This window comes from Drosophila albomicans, chromosome 2R, assembly GCF_009650485.2.
Source record: "Drosophila albomicans strain 15112-1751.03 chromosome 2R, ASM965048v2, whole genome shotgun sequence".
Taxonomy (NCBI): Eukaryota; Metazoa; Arthropoda; class Insecta; order Diptera; family Drosophilidae; genus Drosophila; species Drosophila albomicans.
Window position 1 is genome coordinate 34,416,188 of NC_047631.2, and position 19,260 is coordinate 34,435,447.

Genomic DNA, 19,260 nt, shown 5'->3' on the forward strand with positions numbered 1-19,260 from the left:
GAGTGTGAGTGTATGAATATGAGTGTGAGTGTGAGTGTGGGCAGCAACTCATCAGCGAAGAAACGCCAACATATTTCGTCGATAGAAGCATCTCATAGATACACACACACACACACACTTTTAATTGAACAAAGTTGGGATTGGCTGCTGCTTTTGATGTGGCTGCTGCTGCATGAGATCATTGCCAACAAGTTGCTGGCGAGTCTTCAACACAATACCAAATTAGTTGCCTTCTTTTTCTGCGTTTTCTATTTTTCATTATTATTATTTTTTTTCGTTTCGTCTTTCGTACGTGTTTTTGTTGCTGCCATAATTGGCAAAGACAACAAAAACAACAACAACAACTTGGCAGCGAATCTTTAAGATTTTTGTGTGTTGTATAATTGTTGTTGTTCACGAAAAAATATAAAAATGGTGGCCAAAAGTTGCGAAACGTGTTGTAGGTCGATTTGTGGCAACAGCCAATGACAAAATGAGAAAATCGACTCCAGAAAAGTGAAGCTCGCAGTGGCCAAAACAACACGTTCCAATGATGCCAAAACTCCCAACATAGTTCAACGATTAGCAACATTCTAGCGAGAGAGAAAGAGAGAGAGCAACAATTGCTTATCGCTGCAGTTATCAGTTTATAACTCTTCTTATTGATTCTGCTTAACTGATAAAAAACAGCAAAAATGAAGCACGATAAACGCGACGACAAAACTGCAATGGCCTCAAAGCTCAAGTAATTCCTGGAAAATTGTGGCAAGTATTATAGAGTGGGTACTCGTAATTCCCCCCCTCCCCTCTCTCTCTCTCACGCTCCTCTAGAGTTTTTACCTTGTGCGTTAAAGTTGCTGATAAAGCAGAAAAGTTGCCAATTTAACGGCTTCCACAAATTATAATTCGACTTCAAATTATGTTGCTTAAAATGCATGAACAGTGGAAAACGCTGAAATGGTGAAAAACAAAAAAAAACGTTAACAGCTGTTGGCCATTTGCGGTGGCTTTAATGGAACTTGACCACAAAAGGATCGCTGAATACTTCGCTGCTCTTCGATGGCTCTTCAAATTCTTATTTGTTATACCCGCTACTCATAGGGTAGAAGGGTATTATAGTTCTTCCTGCCTGGTATATTTTGCACTCTATGGTATATTTTGAATATACCAAATATAGCCTTTAGTATACTTTTCCCATATATTAATTTGGCATATCTTAAAAGTTTAAAATGGAATATTTTGAATGTGGTGCTATACTAATATACCAACTATATCTGTTGGTATATTCTTAGAATTTGTGTGGCATTTTAAGATGGTATTATAGCTCTTCCTGCCTGGTATATTTTGCACTCTATGGTATATTTTAAATATGTAGTATCAATATACCAAATATATCCTTTAGTATATTTTTCCCATATATTAATTTGGTATATCTTAAAAGTTAAAAATGGAATATTTTGAATGTAGTGCTATTTTAATATACCAACTATAGCTGTTGGTATATTATTAGTATTTTTGTGGTATTTTAAGATGGTATATTTTAAATGTACTACTATACCAATATATACTTTTGGTATACATATATTTTTTATATTTTTGCGGATTATTAATTTTGTATATTTTAAAACGATTTTATTCAAAATAGGTAGCGAGTATCTCACAGTCGAGCACACTCAACTGTAGCTGTCTTATTTATTTTGTTTTTTGGCCACTTACAAATTCCGGCAGCACACGCGCCTATCCAAAACTGGCTAAAACTTGTACTTGTGTTCGGTAGTATTCATAAAATATCCACAGATATTTTTTGATATTTTGATTTGCTGCGTAAAGTGGCAAGAACAATGGCAGCATAAGCGGAAATACACAAAAAAATACAAACAAGAGAAACAACACACACAAAAAACTGAACGAGGCAATGACAGCTGTGTCTCTAGCAACAGGAGGGAGAGAGTAAGAGAGTGAAAGAGAGAGAGAGAGAGGTGATGATGGTTGATGCGCCTCGCTTACGGCCATTTCCGGTTGAAGCACGTGCGCACTAAAGAGGAGACACGGAGACATCATCAACCACCGAAACACTAAAGCGAACCAGCGAAGCACCAATCACAATCGGAATCACAATCGAGGAGGAATTGGAAGCGGATCCTATCAAACTCCGATTCAAACTCTGTTGAGGAAAGAAAACTTGAAACTACTTGCCCAAAACGCACACGTTCAAATTTCAATCGAAAATTTGACAAAACGCGCCGAGGCGAACATAATAATTACGAGTAGGCAAATGAATACCAAGTGAGTGCCGAATGTATGAATGGTTGAGTGGTGTGTGCCAAAAGGATTGAGGATTGAAGATTGAGAGAGAGGCGTTGCCCAGGAGCTGGCGACGTTGTTGAATTTCAATTAAAAGAAACTCGAAACAACAAAAGATGCTCTCGCTCCTTACCTCCTCTCGCTCCTTCCTCCTCTCTGTCGATGTCGATGTGGTGCCAAAAGGGATTACAATTTAATGCAATAACGCGTTCTTGAACGCACAGAAGATGAACAACTAAAACTGGTTGCAGGGAGTTGCAGGAAGCGCCTACCAAAGGGAAGGGAAGGGAGGAGAGGGGAAGAGCCACAGCTGTCGAGGGCGGCAGAGAATAGGAGAAGAATAGGAGCAGCAGCCAGGAGCCAGGAGCAGGCTGACACTTGAGCTCAATCGCTGGCGAATTGATATCAAATTAAAGCTGGATCTTTAGCACACGTGTGCAGCCAAAATCAAGGTTTACTTCTTCTTCTACTTCTTCTTGTTGGTCTTTGTCTCTTTTCTCTGCTCTTGCTAAGCACTTCCGCTGCCTGCCACGCGTGCTCTGTCCCTCTCTTTCGGTAGCTCTCTTTCTTTCGCTCAAGTGTGTGTGTGTGGAGGCAACGCTAATGTAAATCGGATGTCAATGCAGCGTGATGTGTATATAAATTAACAACAGGCAGCAAACTAAAGCGCGAAAGCGAGAGACAAGTGTGTAGAATGCACTCGAAGCGACACACAGAGAGAGAGAGGGAGAGAGAGAGAGAGAGAACCTGTTAGAAGCCACAAATAAATAAATAAATAAATAAACTGTTAGTCTGCAAAACGGAAGGAAATCATAAACACAGCAATACTCGACTCGATGCGGTCTCAAGAAGTTGTTTTGACACGCATACTATCATAATTACAGCTGCAGCCCACCAGATAACTACAGAGTGCAAAAGAGGGGGGCAGAGATGGAGATGCAGACGGGGGGGAGAGACTCTACCCCACACACACACACACCTGTTTTCTGCTTCCGTGCAGCGCGGTGGCAAAGAAAAATATCAATTTTCCACGTAAAACGTAAAACGAAGCTGGCCAAGATGCGTCCGCAATTTAGCAGTATGTGAATACAGTGAATACACTCACTCACTCATAGTAAGTATAGAGCAATTGGATTGAAGATTGTGTACCTGCATTTTGACAACAAAATAAACAGATGCAGCTCTAAAGATATGCTTTGATTGTTAGACTTGTAAACAACAAACACACAATGCACAGGAGCAGAGGGGAGGGGGAAAGCAGAGAGCAGAGGAAGGGGAGCAATAAGAATCGACTGCGACTCAGTGTGTGAGTTGCATTATCTTGGCAGCTCCTTGGCGCGCATTTAGAGCGGAAATGAAACCAGATACTTTGATACTAGAGAGAGCAAGAAAGAGACAGAGACAGAAGCGAAGCGAACGCATGTTCAGCACTTGCAAAGGAGTCGCCTCCCCTCCCTCCTCATCAGCATTGATCTTCAGCTCTGATGAGGCAGCAGCAGCAGCAGCGTGTAATGATCTGGCCATAAATGAGACTGAAGCTGAGGATAAACATATTATTGATCTAGGTACTTGTGCATCTTGATTAAAATGCGCTGCTGCTGCTGTTGATGCTGCTGTTGATCTTACCACAAATGCCATGCCACTTGCCACAGGATACATTGAAATTGCAACCTCGGCCATTGATCTTGACCTGCATTGAGTGCATGGCAAATACTTATTGATTGATCATCTTTCGAGTTTCATATCAAGCAGGAAGTAAACATCAATCGAGCTGCAATCAGCGCTGTGCCTGGAATTTATGGATCTGGTTCTGGTTGCTGCGTTGTTCCTGTTGTGAGGACAGACAGTTGGTCAGCTTTGGAATATTTGAGTGACTCGCTAAATGGCTCATTTAATGCCCGCTTTTCCCACTGTTCACAGAAGGTGGCATGCGGTCAGCAACAACAACAACAGCAACAACATCAGCGATAAAGTGAAGGCAAAGCACAAACGAATGAACTCGAACCCTGCAACTGCAACGGCAACGGCAACTGGCAGCAACATCAAATTGTGCACCTGTCCGACTATCTCCATGACTACGACAACAACAAGCGACAGCAGCAGCAACAACAACTCGAAATTCGGACAACATGTGTGCCCTGTGGAGAGCGAGAGAGAACAGAGAACAGCGAGCAGAAGAGAAAGACGCCGACCCCAGGCTCAAAAACTCCGATCGGGACAACAGTTGTGTGTTGTGTTGTGTTTTGTGTGTGTGGCTGGCTGAGTTTGCGCTTTTTATTCGAGGCCAGATTGTGTGCCACACACACACACACACACTCCCGAGCACACACACACACGCAATCGCCCACACATTTCCGAGTTTTGGTTCCGAGTTGTGAACTCGCTGTGAGAAACCTGCAGGCTGCCCTCGCCTCTGTCTCTGTTTCTGTCTCTGCCTCGACTTTGTTGCACACGCAAGATGCAGCCAGGCGATATGAGGATATGGGAATATAGGAATATGGACAGAGTACCCAAGTAGGGATATTAGAAACTCAGCAGCTACCTACCTGGCCACTTTGGCTTGCCTAATTCACTTGCGCCGTCGCATTGTCCTTCACTCACTCTCTCTTTTCTCTCTCTCTCTTCAAGTCTGCTGCACACTTGTGGCTCATTCATAAATCTGAGCACAAAAGGCACTGAACTGAACTGAACTGAATGTTCTTAAGGTCTTCGATACGGAACTAAAGGAAGTAAATTACCGGATGTTGTATTCTCATTTGCTTGTTGTTTCTTTGTGATTCACCGAGATATCCTGCGGCTTCTTGTTGTTCTTTGAGCGACCCACAACAACCTTGCTCATTTGTCATTCTGCTTCCCCTCTCCCCTTGTTCGTCTTGTTCTTCACGCTTTTCGCACGAAATGACCAATAATAAACCTTCTCCTTTCCTCATTGTCCTTTTCGGTTCAGTTTTTTGGCAAACTGATCTGGCGATCGAGACTCAGAAGTATCTGTATCTGTTTCTCTAGTTGTATCTATGCATCTGCTGTGTGGGCCTAAGTAATTGCATTTTGTAGCTCGTTAATTGCATTTATGCAATGGCTTTTTAATAGCCCCGACCGAGAGAGAGGGAGAGAGAGAGAGAAACCTTTTCCCACGCCAGCTGTGGGGGTAGCAAAAGTTTTTTTGTACAATTTACTTAGAATGTTGATAAATTACACAACAAATGCCGCTCACGCAAAAGCAAAGGCGCGACTCATGTTCCAGCTCATTGCGCGCCAATGTTTCGTCCTGGCCAAGAACAACATTGCAGCGTGGGAGAGAACAGAGAACACCTCAAAAGAGGGGAGAAACTACGAGTAAAGTCAACTTCGATGCGTTATCTAGGCAAATGACGGAGAGCAGCAGAGTCTGGGCAAATAGGTTGAAACATGGCGAGCAAACAAATGAAACAATATGAAAACAACATCAACAACATTTACAGAAAGACAACAACAACAACAAATCAGCTGCGCAAGCGCAGAGATCAAAAGACAAAAATGCCGACGAGTCGTCAATGGAGAAGCGGGCTGGGCTCAAAGCCCAAGCAGAGCAGAGCAGAGCAAAGCAGGCCGAGTCTCTGACTCCAAATTGCAAAAGCCGAAGCCAGAACAGAGAAGTGGAGAGAAGTTCGAGGGGGGGAACGAAAAATTAAAAGCTAAAACAAGCTGAAAATTCAAATTTATTTACACTTTGACGCATTTAAAACAAAGCGAGCGCGGAAAGAAAGAAAAACAAAAACGAAATGTAGACAAATAAATGAGACGATGCCAAAGCCAGCCAGCAACAATACGCATAACGATGTGAAAATTAAGCGAGAGAGAGAGAAAGAGAAAGATAGACAGAGAGGGAGAGAGAAATTAAACAGGGCGTTGAGGCAACTGATAAAAATCAAGCGAGCAACTTTTGCACTGAATTTACGAGAAACCCGCAGCCCAAATTGCATTAGCTTTTTTTTCTCTCCTTCACTGTTCTCAGTTCTCAGTTCGGAATGAGAATTTTCCCACGTTGTCCAGAGCCCAAACTCCAACTCGAAGTCAACTCAGGTGCTCGGGTTGTTTTGGCCCGTAGCGACTGACAACGACAAATTATAAACATGGCTTAAATGACGGTCCTACAAATTGCGAGTTTGTGTCTGTGTGCTTGCAGGACATGCCGATGCAGGTCCTTCTTAGCTGGTGGTTGTTTCTGAATTCCCATTGATAGCCATCAGCAGTTGAACAGTTGAACCACCCTCAGCAAAACCTTAGCTGCACTTGCTCTTGCATCTACGAGTATTTCCCTACTGGCTTATTTGTTGCATTTCCCTCATTTCTATATAATTTTGTTATTTGTCTGTTGGAGTGACAAGTGTCGGCATTTCAATGCTGGCTTTGGTTTCAGTTCCCAAGGGTAGCTCTCTTGTTATCAGCTATCAGCTTGTGAAATACGAGCATATTAATTAGAATTTCACTTTAAACTCGGAGAGTATGAGATACATTTGTATCTTTAAGATTTGTGTCTATCTGGCGCATAATTCGATTCTCGCACAATTCAATTAGCTGGCGGCCACAACGCGAAAATTGCGTTAATGAAAATTGCGAAAATAAACAAAAACAAAAATGAAAACGAAAATGCATTTGCACTCGGGTGTGGGTGAAAAGCCAAAAGGGGCTGATGAAAACTGTAACAGCGGAAATATGCAAGGAAATTGCCAAGACTGAGTGAAGACTGCTCGCACTCACTGTACACACTTCTAACGGATATTTCTCTCCTCTCCGGAAATTGTGGCTTAAAAAGTGAAAATCGAAAACGAAGAATGCCAAAAAAGTTGTAACTCAAAAATACTTTATATTAAATTTGATGCAAAACTAAAGCAGGCAAAATATACTTTAGTATCTGAGTTGAAATTCGCATTAATAATGTAATTATTGGCACACAGATACACACACACAGACGCACACACACTCATGTGTGTATACAGGAGCAACGGCAGAAAAAAAGCGCAGCCTCACATCCGGTCAACATTTTGTCGCCGTTGCCGTCTCTTTCATGTGAACTCTTTTGAGGCAGCAGCAGAAGCAACAAAAAAAAACATATAAATTAAAAAAAAGAGGTAAACCAAATTACACGAAGCACACACATGAGGAAGGACAGAGATAGCAAGACTTTAAAAGACAGAGACAGCGAGAGTTGAAGTCAGAGTTGGGAGTCGAGTTGAAGTGGAGTCGAAGTCGAGTTGGAGTCTAGGCAGATTGTCCGTTTGTTTAGTTAAGCGCGAATCTAAAACAAGTTACAGTTCATTCATTTCCATTCATTCACTTCATTTCGTTTCATTCACTCACCCATTCAATCGGGCAGCTTTTCGAACCGGCTTTTGGGTGCCCCATTCATCGAAGTTGCCAGCGGACAACGAACAGCGGATGTTCGCGTAGTTCTTTAGGGGGCCACAGCTCCCGCCTCGATCTCTGCTCTAAGATTTCCCCCCACTAAACACACGAACATAATTTGATTTTATTTATTTGTTCGCTTGCCAGAGTTAATAATTATAAATTGGCGTACAACTTGGCCAACAACAACAGCAACAACAACAACAACTCGAACATCTGTTCGTTGTGTGTTTTGTCTATTTCTCCATTTTGTCGTTTGTCTTTTTTTGTTTGCCTAATTCTTAATGATGCATAAAGTGGAGTTGTTGCTTTTAAAGTTTTGAAAGTTGATTGCAAATTAATTGCCAAAGCTGCCCCCATGCACGAATCTGATACGTTTTTGCAATGCCAAATGTCGAAGACATATGTAGGTATAAAAAAAATCAAACATCAATAAACATATTTAAACTAGAGATGGAGAACAATCGATGGCACTATCGAGTCACAATCGACAGCAGCAGATACTAACGATAGCTGTCATCTCACATTGTTCTGTGTAAAATCGACAGCAATTAATCAAAAACAAATATAAGAAAAATAAATATGTGCAATAACGTATCGAATTTAAAATAAACGTCGATAATCGATGGCACTATCGGCACTATCGATAGTATCCACCTCTAATTTAAACCACAACTGACAGCTCCTTGTGAATTGAGCAACTTTCAAGGGAAATACTAGTTAGAAAAAAGTTAAAATTCTGAGTAAAATCGTCAGCAATTAAGCAAAAGCAAATATAAGAAAAATAAATATGTGTAATAATGTATCGAATTTAAAATAAACGTCGATAATTGATATCACTATCGATAGTATCCACCTTTAATTTCAACCACAACTGACAGCTTTTGAATTAAGTAACTTTCAAGGGAAATACTAGTTAGAAAAAGTTAAAATTCATATTGTAATTAACAGCTATTTAAAGTAATTGAAGCTTACGTTTAATAAAGGTATTTAAACAAAATTAAAGTTGAATAATTTCTATGGTAATTGGTAAGTTGAAAGTGCAATTCATACTTCTCTTAACACCTCTTTTACAGTTATGTAATTTATTTATTTTAAAGCCAAGCCGAGTTCAGGGCAGTTCACAACACATCGCAATGAATGTATTGCGAATAGTTGTATGTTTATCTATTCATCTAGATTCTAGAGCTGCAGCTCGTAGTTACATATGAACCTCCAACTATAAATGAATGTATTCGTATTCACGATCCAATGCAATTCGTCTCTCTCTCTCTCTCTGTCTCTGCGTTTCGTTCATTGCCTTTGGCTCTGTCGCTTTTATTGTTGCTGTTGCTGTTGTTGCTATTAGCGGCTTTCGCATTATACAATTTAATGTTTAATTTTTTTCCCCCCGAGTCGAACAGAAACAGCAACAACAACAACAAAAGGTCCAACTCACAGTTTGCTGTTGATGTTGTTCTTTTGAATGTTCTTTGTTTTAAATTAACTCGACCGTAACGCTTTTCTATGGCGTAAATTTACATCTACGTACGTAACGAAATAAAACGAGCACAACAGCAACAGCTAAACAGCAACACAAAAAAAGCAGTTCGAGGAGACGTCGTCGTCGTCGTTGTTGTCGTTGATGGCAACAATGGCTATACGAAAAATATTCGAATATTCACTCTCGCACTCTCAGAAAACCCATTTGAATTTTACCTATGACAGGAGGAGTGGGAAAAGGGGGATGGGGTAAGAGGTAGAATATCTGCAGCAGATCCAATGCCATCGCCAGTTGCTGGTGTTGCCGTTGGCGCGCGTCAGATTCAGCTGAATATGGTAATAAATTAAGCGAAATGCACAGCAACAATGTACAACTGACGACTGACGATGGTAGCAACAGCAGCAACCACAGCAGAAAAGTGGAAAAATAAAAAAGGGAAACCACAGCGCACAACTTGCAACTCCCCCTCTCTATCGAAATTCTAGGTTGTGCGGCTTTTGAACCATGCTAAACAAAAATACACAGCATACGAGTATATCGTACAGCAAATGCCATTAAACCGAACCGTTCACTTGGATTTTCACAGCTCTGCGCCGAAGCAGCAACAGCTACTGAAGTTGAAGCTACCCCTGCAACCAGCAACCAACAACCAGCAACAACAACAACTTGCAACCACTGCTGACCAACGAAGCGCGCAGGCGCGTAGAACAATTCCAACTGCTATTTAAAAGTCCGAGTCCGAGTTCGAGTCCGACTCCAACTCTATGTTAATTAGCTGGCAATGTGATTTGAGTTCTGTTTTCTGGCTGCCAACGCGAAGGCCTCTCGACCAAGTTCTTCTAACCATTGTTGCCGCCTCGAATGAACGAATGATTAATATGCTATGCCAACTCCCACTCCACTCCACTCCCACTCCCCCAACTTCTTCTACTCCACTAAGAGCAACTTCTGCTGTTCGTTTCTGGCGCATTAAATTCCGCTAAATGCCATAATAATATGCTTCTTCTCTCGACTCTTCTCGCGGCTAAAACAATGGCGTTAAAATTAAAAATGAAATTTAATTTTATGACCTTAACAAATTTGCAATCAACATAATTTTTAGTCTTAGTTGTTATGACTGGCGGCGCTTTATGTTCTGTAACTCTCTCGAAACGGTCTTGGTGCGTGGTTTGAAGAGAAGAGACCACCCAACTCCCTCTTCCTCCTCCTCCACCTCCACCTCCACCTCACTCGATCTCTGTTCTGCTCCGTTGCCACATAATTTGTGGGAGGTGCAAAAGTCTCTTGCGTTAATGGCTGAATTTAGCGTAATTAATATTGGCTGCTCGAGATCTTAAACTATCCATTTTACAACTGCCTCAACTTACATTGTATGCTAATCAAGTCAATGAGGAATCCGGATACGGTGCCGATTAATACTGCGTCTTAAGTCACAAATCAGAGCGAAACAACATTTTTCAGCAGAGGGTTTTCTAGGAACAAAATTCTAATGAGTTCTTCCAATACTAAAACAACGCAAAAGTATCGAATTAAGTTTTGATTCTGTCATTCATCAGAATGTATCTTTCATTAGAATTTGGTATTTTTAAATAATGAGTTCTTCAATTCTAATATACACTTAAATTCAAATACTAAAACAATTCTTTGGAATGAATCTTTGATTAAAATATAGTATTTTTCAATACTGAGAATATACTACAATTCAATTACTAAAACAACGAAAAAGTTGATTAGAATTTGGTATTTTCTAATACTGAGTTCTTCAGTTCTAATATATACTTAAATTCAAACATTAAAACAATTCTTCGGAATGAATCTTTGATTAAAATATAGTATTTTTTAATACTGGGAATATACTACAATTTAAATACTGAAACAACGAAAAAGTTGATTAAAATTTGGTATTTTCAAATACTGAGTTCTTCAATGCTAATATATACTTGAATTCAAATACTAAAACAATTCTTCCGAATGAATCTTTGATCAAAATATAGTATTTTTTAATACTAAGAATATACTACAATTCAAATACTAAAACAACGAAAAAGTTGATCAAAATTTGGTAATTTTGAATACTGACATCTTAAAGAAATATACTACAACTGAAATTCTATACATAGCAATAGTTAAAAATAGACTGCAGTATGCATATTTGATTAGCATTTGGTATTTTTTAATACTGTTTATATTTGAAAAGATACTTTCGTTGAAATATCAGAATATCGCAACTTCTACTACATCCATAAAAGTAGTGAAACTATCTTTGGGACTCACAATTCTGTCGGACACACACTCAAAGGGTATTCGAGTTGATTTGTCGCATGTCAAAGACAGCGATGAAGAAGAAGAAGCAGGCGAAGAATTCCAATGTCACTTTCAAAATCAACAAAGTGTAACTAAACTAAAACGCTTGGCACACACTCAAGAGGCCACAAATGCGACAACAGCGAGTACACTTATGGATACTTGTGGCTGTATTCGCACTATTCATTCACTGCAAGGCACTCGCACTCACACTAACACTCACACACTCATGAATGTGACACGCAATGTGGCGATCAACGAACGGCGATCAACGGCGTTAGTTCTGACTCTGACCCCGAGGCGTTTGTCTCGTACTAAAAAAAAAAAAGAGTTGAAGGTGGAGATTGAAAAAGAGGAAGCCAGAGGTGTGGGGGAGGTGGCGGAGGGGCGTCTGCATGTGCAGTCAGATGTATCTACAAGTCAAATATGCATTAAATGTGTCATTTTGTGAGGCAACAACCTACGCGCCGTGCGACGCCGTGCGGCACGAGAGCAACGCAAAGACGCAACGCAACTTGCAACGGCCAAGCGATCTGAAAAGCGAGTGAAGCACTCACCAGGCTTTGCCTCAGTCTGAGTCTCTGTCTGTCTGATCGGTTGGCGGGCTGGGCTGAGGTTATATGCCGACATCAGCATGATGTTCATGTTGTTGCCGACGTCGACGACGACGACGACGACGATGATGAACATGAATCAACAACAGCCACACACAACGGCAGCACAATGGCAACTCTTCAAGCTTGGACAAACATTTCACGCCTCAGGCATTTTATTGTGTAGAAATATAAAAAACAACAACAACAACAGCAGCAGCAACAACAATAAAAACTAAACTAAACCTACAAATCTGGTGAAATAAAAGCAGAACTGAAAATAGAACAAATTTTTCGCAAATTTAAATCCACATTCAACAATGGCTTCAGCTTTAGCTTTAACTTCAGCCGAAGCCATTTGGTTGCTTGATGGCCTTTCTTCTAGGGTCTCTAATTAAGCCCGAAAAGTTGTGGCAGTATAAATCTGAGCAGATTTCAAGTCAAGTCACAGCACATCGCATCGCATCGCATTGTATCTGAGAGAACAATGAACGGTGAGCGCTAATAAAAACAATTTTGCGTGCAAATATCTAAGATACACTAGCCTAGATGCGCTCTCAACCGCAACACCCAAAGACCCTGGCTGTCCACACACACACACACATAAGTACGTAGAGAAGAGCTCATCATATGTGAGGTATCTGTGAGTTATTGTATCTGTGAATATGATGAGTAAGCGTTAGCTGCGAAAATTGATTGAAAGTGGGCAAGGAAAGCCATGAAAAGCCAAAAAGTAAATTCAAATTTTAAAGAAATTCTAATGAAAGTGAAGAAGCCAAGCAGAACTTCAAATATATATTCAAAGTATATTCATCTGACACCTTAACAAATGCGTTGCTGTAAATCACTCGCTGCTCTAACTGTGGATTATATTGTATCTATCAGATACAATATGATATAGTCTCGCTGCGATGACGAAACCCAAAGCATTTTTAACGCTTTTTGCGCTTCGCTGAGTCCGTGTTGTAGGTGTTTGTAATTTGCCCCTCCGCTGCTGCTGCTGAAGAGGGGCTTGAGTCGAAATTAAAAGCAAACTTCACAAAAGAATACACAGCAAAAGAGCGCAAAAGGCCATAAAACAAATTCAAGTTGGTAGCCGAGCGTTCATGACACTGTTTCTTGTAGTCGATTCTTTTGCAAGCCATAAACTCAATTTTAATGAGCACAATTAATCATAATTTGTAGTACTTTTCATGAACAGTGTAACTGTGTAAAAGAAGATTCTCAGCAAGTCAAGCGAACACCTGGATCGAATAAATATCGAGACTTTAACGCACTTTAACCCCTCGCTCTATCGATTCTTCATTTGCATAATTGCCTCTGCACTTAAGGACACTATTAACTTGAGATACTTTTAGAGTTCAACTAGTCACGCATTGCTGTGAACTAATCCTGAAGCTAAGTTGAAGTTTGTGGCTCTACAGTTTTCACACATACTCAGAAAGCTTCATAAACTCATGTATGCAAATGTGAGCGAGAAGAGAAGAGGGCAACATCAATAATATGTAAATGCGGCAAATTAATGACTGACAAAAAGACAATCGAAACGAATTAAGCAAACAACCTACAAAACTCAGCAGGAGGGGAACAGCAACAGCAACAGCCACAACACAAACACACCACGATGACAAACCGAGTTGCACACACATCATTTGTATGCGGGCAGTTGGACAACGGATCAGCAGCAGTAGCGAGAGAGAAGGAGAGGGAGGGAGGAGTGGGATTAGGGGGCAACAGACGATCCACGAGATGACAAAACACAAGGCAAAGGCAAAGCCAAAGGCACAAGCAACAAGCAGGGGCCACGTTCATTTAGAAATTATTGAATCAAATTGAAGAGAGCAAGATAGAGAGAGAGAGAGAGGGAGGGAGTGAAACGAGAGAAAGAGACAGCGAAAGACAGGGAGACTAAAAGAACCATTTAAAGACTGCGCTCTGACGACAACTTATGATTAAGAATTAATGTAGATTTTAGTTTGGATTTGCGTGTGTGCTGAGCTCAAGTCCCTAGAGAGTTACTCAGCTGCGACACAGAGTTTCTGACTTTGACTTTTATAATATAACTTTATTAAACACGGACATATGGCATCAAATTGATAATGCTATTTGAAGTAGCTTCAAGTGGCAAGTAAATAATTTATAAGTAATCAGCATACTTTTTTAAAATATAGCAAATCATTGTAAATCCATAAAAATCGATTACTATTTGTTATATAAAAAGATTTCTTTTTAAAAGAACTAACTTACTACTATCTTAATGGATTTATTCTTTTAATAAGATAGTTCCTAAAATATAAGACTTTTTCTTTTCGTTTTCTAAGAAACTATCTTATTAAAAGAGCAAATCCATTTCTTATCGAGTTGCTATGATGACTTTTTCTTGTCTTAATAGTTCCTTTGAAAAGAGAAGCATCTCGTAGGGAAGTTAGTGTATTCAGCGTTCGTTTTGTAATCTTAGTTAAGGACTTGAAAATTCGGCTGTCGTCAAATTGGTTGATTGTTTCATTAGTAGCGCACACTTGTGGCTTTGTGGCTCTGGCTGCGTATGGAAATGTTCATAACATTTATGGCCATAATGTGTCAAAGACCATAAATTCAATTAATTTATTAAAAATTCAACGGCAGCAGCTTCAGACTGAAGCTGAGCTGAGCTCTAGGCCTAACTATAACTGTGTTTTTTCTTGTTGTGGGCAGCTCGTCGATTAATAATAAAAATTGTGGCGCATGCTACATCATGTTAACACTGCTAGCGGAGGGAGGGAGGGAAGAATGTTGAATAGAGGGGGAGAAGAGAAGAGATGCAAAAGATACAGATACAATGCATTAATGATGCGACGCTGTCGCTCCAATTTGTACGGGGCGACACAGCATTAAATAAATGTATCTCAAGCTGTGCAGCGATGATCCCGTTGAAAACGACTTCGACATCGCAATGCTGTATGCCTAATATGTAAACAATTTAAATAGATATTTAGATATGCTGTCGACGTCGCCGTTGCCGTCGTCGTCGCCTACGTTGGCGCCAGGCAAGACTATTTGTTTTAAAATTTAATTTCCGTTTCAATTTCAATTCCACATAAATAAATTAAAAGGCAATTCAAAACACACAGACACACAGAGAGCTCAATGCGGATTGCATTCCGCATCCATTTGGCAATTAATAATGAGATCTGGATCAGCATTCCCCTTTTGGGGATGGGGGGCAGCCATAGATCGTGATCAGAATCGGAATTCAAATTGAAATCGTAGGTGAATTTGATTGGCTTCCGACGCGAATTATTGTTGTTCGCCGGATGCACTAAACATATGTTAAAAACACAACAAAATTTATCTCAATCTAGATCTCAATCTAGTCTGGCATAAACATCGTGTGATGGCTTAATGACTTCATATCACTTATCATTGATTTAACATCAATTAGCAATTGTATCTACAAGATACTCGACAATAGATACTTTTGAATGTTCGCTTACCTGTGTGCGCTGAGGGATGGAAGCTGTTGCTCTTATCACTGCTCGACGTTGTCGATGTCACATAATCCATGGCCAGGCGACTCGCAATACTTTCGTTATTGTTGTTGTTATTGTTGGACGTGGGCGTCGTGGCTGGCGTTGCTGCTGTTGTTGTTGTTGTGGCGTAATTGGCCACCTGATGGTCTGATCCACAGACCGAGGCGGTGGTGGCCGATTCAAAGGAATTCCCATGCACAATATCCTCATTTGGTTTCTCGCACTCTGTCACAAGGCAAACGGGAAGGAAATTCAATTTATTTATTTTGGTATAACATTAACCAAACTAAAAGCTTTTTAAACTCAATAAATTGTTAACAAAATGTTACACTTTTTCGTTCGCAGTCAAATCAAATTTCAATTTGTTGCGACCCAACCGGACTTGGACACAGACACAGACCGGACAGGAAGTGGGCAAGAACTCGCTGGCGAATAACGGAATCGCACTCCCCCCCCCTCGCTTAAACGGGTTACCTGGCAGCTTGATTTCGTTAGCGTTCCTTGGACTTCCGCTGCTGATAAGCAGGTTCATTTTGCTCGAGTTTATTGGGTTGAAAACAGAATTAGAATCTACTTAAAGGCGTTTGCTATATTCGGCAACAATTTTTGATAGTAACAATGCTGATAATAGACTAATACACAACTTTCAGATATCCGCTATGCATTTTTAATAAAACCAGAACATTGCGAATTCCTTATACAACGATATACTACTACACTCAAAATATACCAGATTGTTAATTAGAATCTACTTAAAGGCGTTTGCTATATTTGGCAAAAGTTTGGTATATACTACGCTCAAAATATACCAGATTGTTAATTAGAATCTACTTAAACGCGTTTGCTATATTCGGATAGTAAAAATGCTGACAGAATGAATAGACTAATACACAAGTAGATAGCTGTACTCTCGTGTGTTAGACTTTGAGATATCCGCTATGCACTTTTAATAAAAGCAAAACATTGCAAAAGCTGTTTTATCGTTCAAATATAGCAAATTCGCATATATAACGGTATACTTCTATACTCATAGCTTACAAAATATATTAGATTGCTTTTGTAGACGTCTTATAATTCTCTTTTACTTTATGAAACATAACAAATTCACATGTATAACGATATACTACTACTTTCAAAATATACCATAGTATACAAAATATACCAGATTGTTAATCAATACTTTCGTAGACGTCCTTTAATTCTCTTTTACTTTATGAAACATAGCAAATTCAAATGTATAACGCCATACTACTACTTTCAAAATATACCATAGTATACAAAATATACCAGATTGTTAATCAATGGCCTCCTTCTGCTTGCTACATAAAAATTTCTTGTTAACGCAAACTTCTACTTAATGAAATATATCAAATTGGCGTATATAACGATATACTATTACACTGAAAATATACCATAGTATACAAAATATACCAGATTGTTAATCAATGGCCTCCTTCTGCCTGCTACATATATATTTCAAGTTAACACAAAATTATAATTCTCTTCTACTACTTCACTCAAAATATACCATAGTGTGCAAAATATACCAGATTGTCAACCACTGAGGTCGGATATGTCTTCTTCTATATTCTCTGTTAACACAACATTATAATTTCCTTCTACTTTATGAATAACGAGTATTAAAAAGGCGCAGAGTATTTTTTCCCAGGCCATCGATATCACATAAATATAGACATCACTCGTTCGATGCGATTCATAGATAATAAAACGAATCGAAATTATTACTACTCGACTGATTTAATGTCGAAGCTGGCGCCAACGGATTGACTGACTGACTGACTGACTCTCGTGACTCTTTCGACTCTCAGGTCTATGCGAGTCACGTGCCTGGTGCTAAAGGGGTTCTGCTTACCTTTCTGTAGTATGTCCAAGTGCTCCCACAGAATATCGCCTGTGAAGGGCGGCGTGATGGCGAGGAACTTCTCCTTGCCCAGCTCGACCATTTCACGGCCCGTCATCTTGCAGAAGGGACCCAGGTCCATGGTGATCAGCGAGAACTCATTCTTGGCCCAGTTGAGCCAATAGATGACATGTTCCTCTGTCCACTCGCGGGGATCTACATAGGAGAATGGAAATAGAAACAGAAATGCAAATGAAATTAATAACAATTTCTAATGCCACGTTCATTGGTTGTTTAATTAATTGTTGTTTGTGTTGTTGTTGTTGTGCGTGGGAGCGACGCAAACCAAATTCTCACTTGGAAGTCTATTGCTGTGGGAAGCGATTAATATTCATTTATGATCACGTCTTTCTTCGTATAAATGATTATTATTTTATTGGCGTTGCAATTGAAATTTAGACAAGTGCATGGGAACTCTGTATGTGATATTGATATTGATATTGTGAAGTTATAATTACCTTTGGTTATATTGCAGTTCTGCACCTCCTTCTCCCAGGAGGCAAAGGAGGCCTTCAAGACCTCGTTCACCTTGCGATTGGTGCCTGGCGTAAGCGGTGGCAATGCTGTGGGCACATCTGTGTAATAAACCAAGAAGAACGCAGAAAGATATCATTGATTAATTGCACGTTACTACCACGAGTATCGAGTATCTAGTATCTATGATATATAGAGAAGAAAAGTATCTGCAAGTTACCTCGCAGCTTGTTGTGACTCGTGTGCAGCTGCTGCAATTTGTGAGCTTTTAAGTGAAATTTGCTCGTTAGACACTGATAATTGTAATTATTGCCCAGATACGTTTGCTGCTGGCTATTGATACTGCTGCTAATACTATTGCTGTTGCTGTTGTTGTTGTAGTTGGCGGAGCGTAGAGGCGGCAACATGCGGCAATCACTCCAATCGATCCATTCATTTGTCATAATTTTGCAGTTCGCTGTAGAAGGCGTAGCTCAGCTGGCCAATGAAAATGTTACTTCGCCTCTTTGTTGCTTGGGTGTCAAATGTCAAAGCAATTGTGGAACATTCACTCACACACAAAACACTCACAAGACTCTTTCTCTTTCGAAGGGGGCCGATTCACAGTCAATTGCCTTCAATTTATTGGCGTGAAAATCAAAGCGTCAACAAATTTAACCCGAAATGTCAGTGAAAGTCGCGACCCTTTGGCGTTAACGACACGCTCTTTAATACTGCCAGCAGATACAAATGTATCGCAAAGTTACAATATGCAGGGGGTTGTAACTTCTGGGCAATTTAGTCATCACTCGCACTGTTTGTTGTTGTTATTAACCATGGGCAAGACGCGTGGCTCTATCACTAAACAATTGGCTATCTCTTCTTTATTCACACAACACACAAAGAAAGATACACAAATATGTATTTAGACACAATTGTATCTGTATCTGTATCCCGGTATAGAACAACAACGTATGGAAACGTAAGCACACAGTCGACGGACGAACGCGCGATAAGATTTATTTAAATTTATTTAAGTGAATTTCACGTTGCACAATGCACAACAAAAAAACAAAACTGAAAATGATTTTTGGTTCGGTTCACTTCGTTCTCAGTGTCTCGCTGTGTATCTATTGGATTGCTGGATTTGTGAAGCCAAACTGAAACGAAACGATCGCCTCGTCCGCTGGGTATCCTAAACAATGAGAAGAAACGAGCTAGAGAACGCGCCGAAACACCAACACCAACAAACACGAAAACACCGAGAGAGGAAGAGAACGAGAGAGTGGGAGCATGAGAGCGCAGTGTGCAACAAGTGGAATTGGAATA

General features: G+C 40.1%; 1 protein-coding gene across 2 annotated transcripts in view; it reads right to left on the reverse strand.

The window, feature by feature from the left end:
• Positions 1 to 19,260, reverse strand: part of LOC117573423 (ETS-like protein pointed) — a 60,332-nt gene that overhangs the window by 6,073 nt on the left and 34,999 nt on the right. The window contains exons 1-4 of one of the 2 annotated variants that reach the window (XM_034256633.2): positions 18,173 to 18,914; positions 17,937 to 18,053; positions 17,431 to 17,634; positions 15,522 to 15,782 (exon numbers count right to left, since the gene is read on the reverse strand). In XM_034256633.2, coding sequence (XP_034112524.1) covers positions 15,522 to 15,782; positions 17,431 to 17,634; positions 17,937 to 18,053; positions 18,173 to 18,395 — 805 coding nt within the window. In that variant the 5' untranslated portion in view covers positions 18,396 to 18,914. Of the gene's footprint in view, positions 1 to 15,521; positions 15,783 to 17,430; positions 17,635 to 17,936; positions 18,054 to 18,172; positions 18,915 to 19,260 lie in introns of those variants that run through there. The other variant, XM_034256632.1, reaches the window with a different exon arrangement.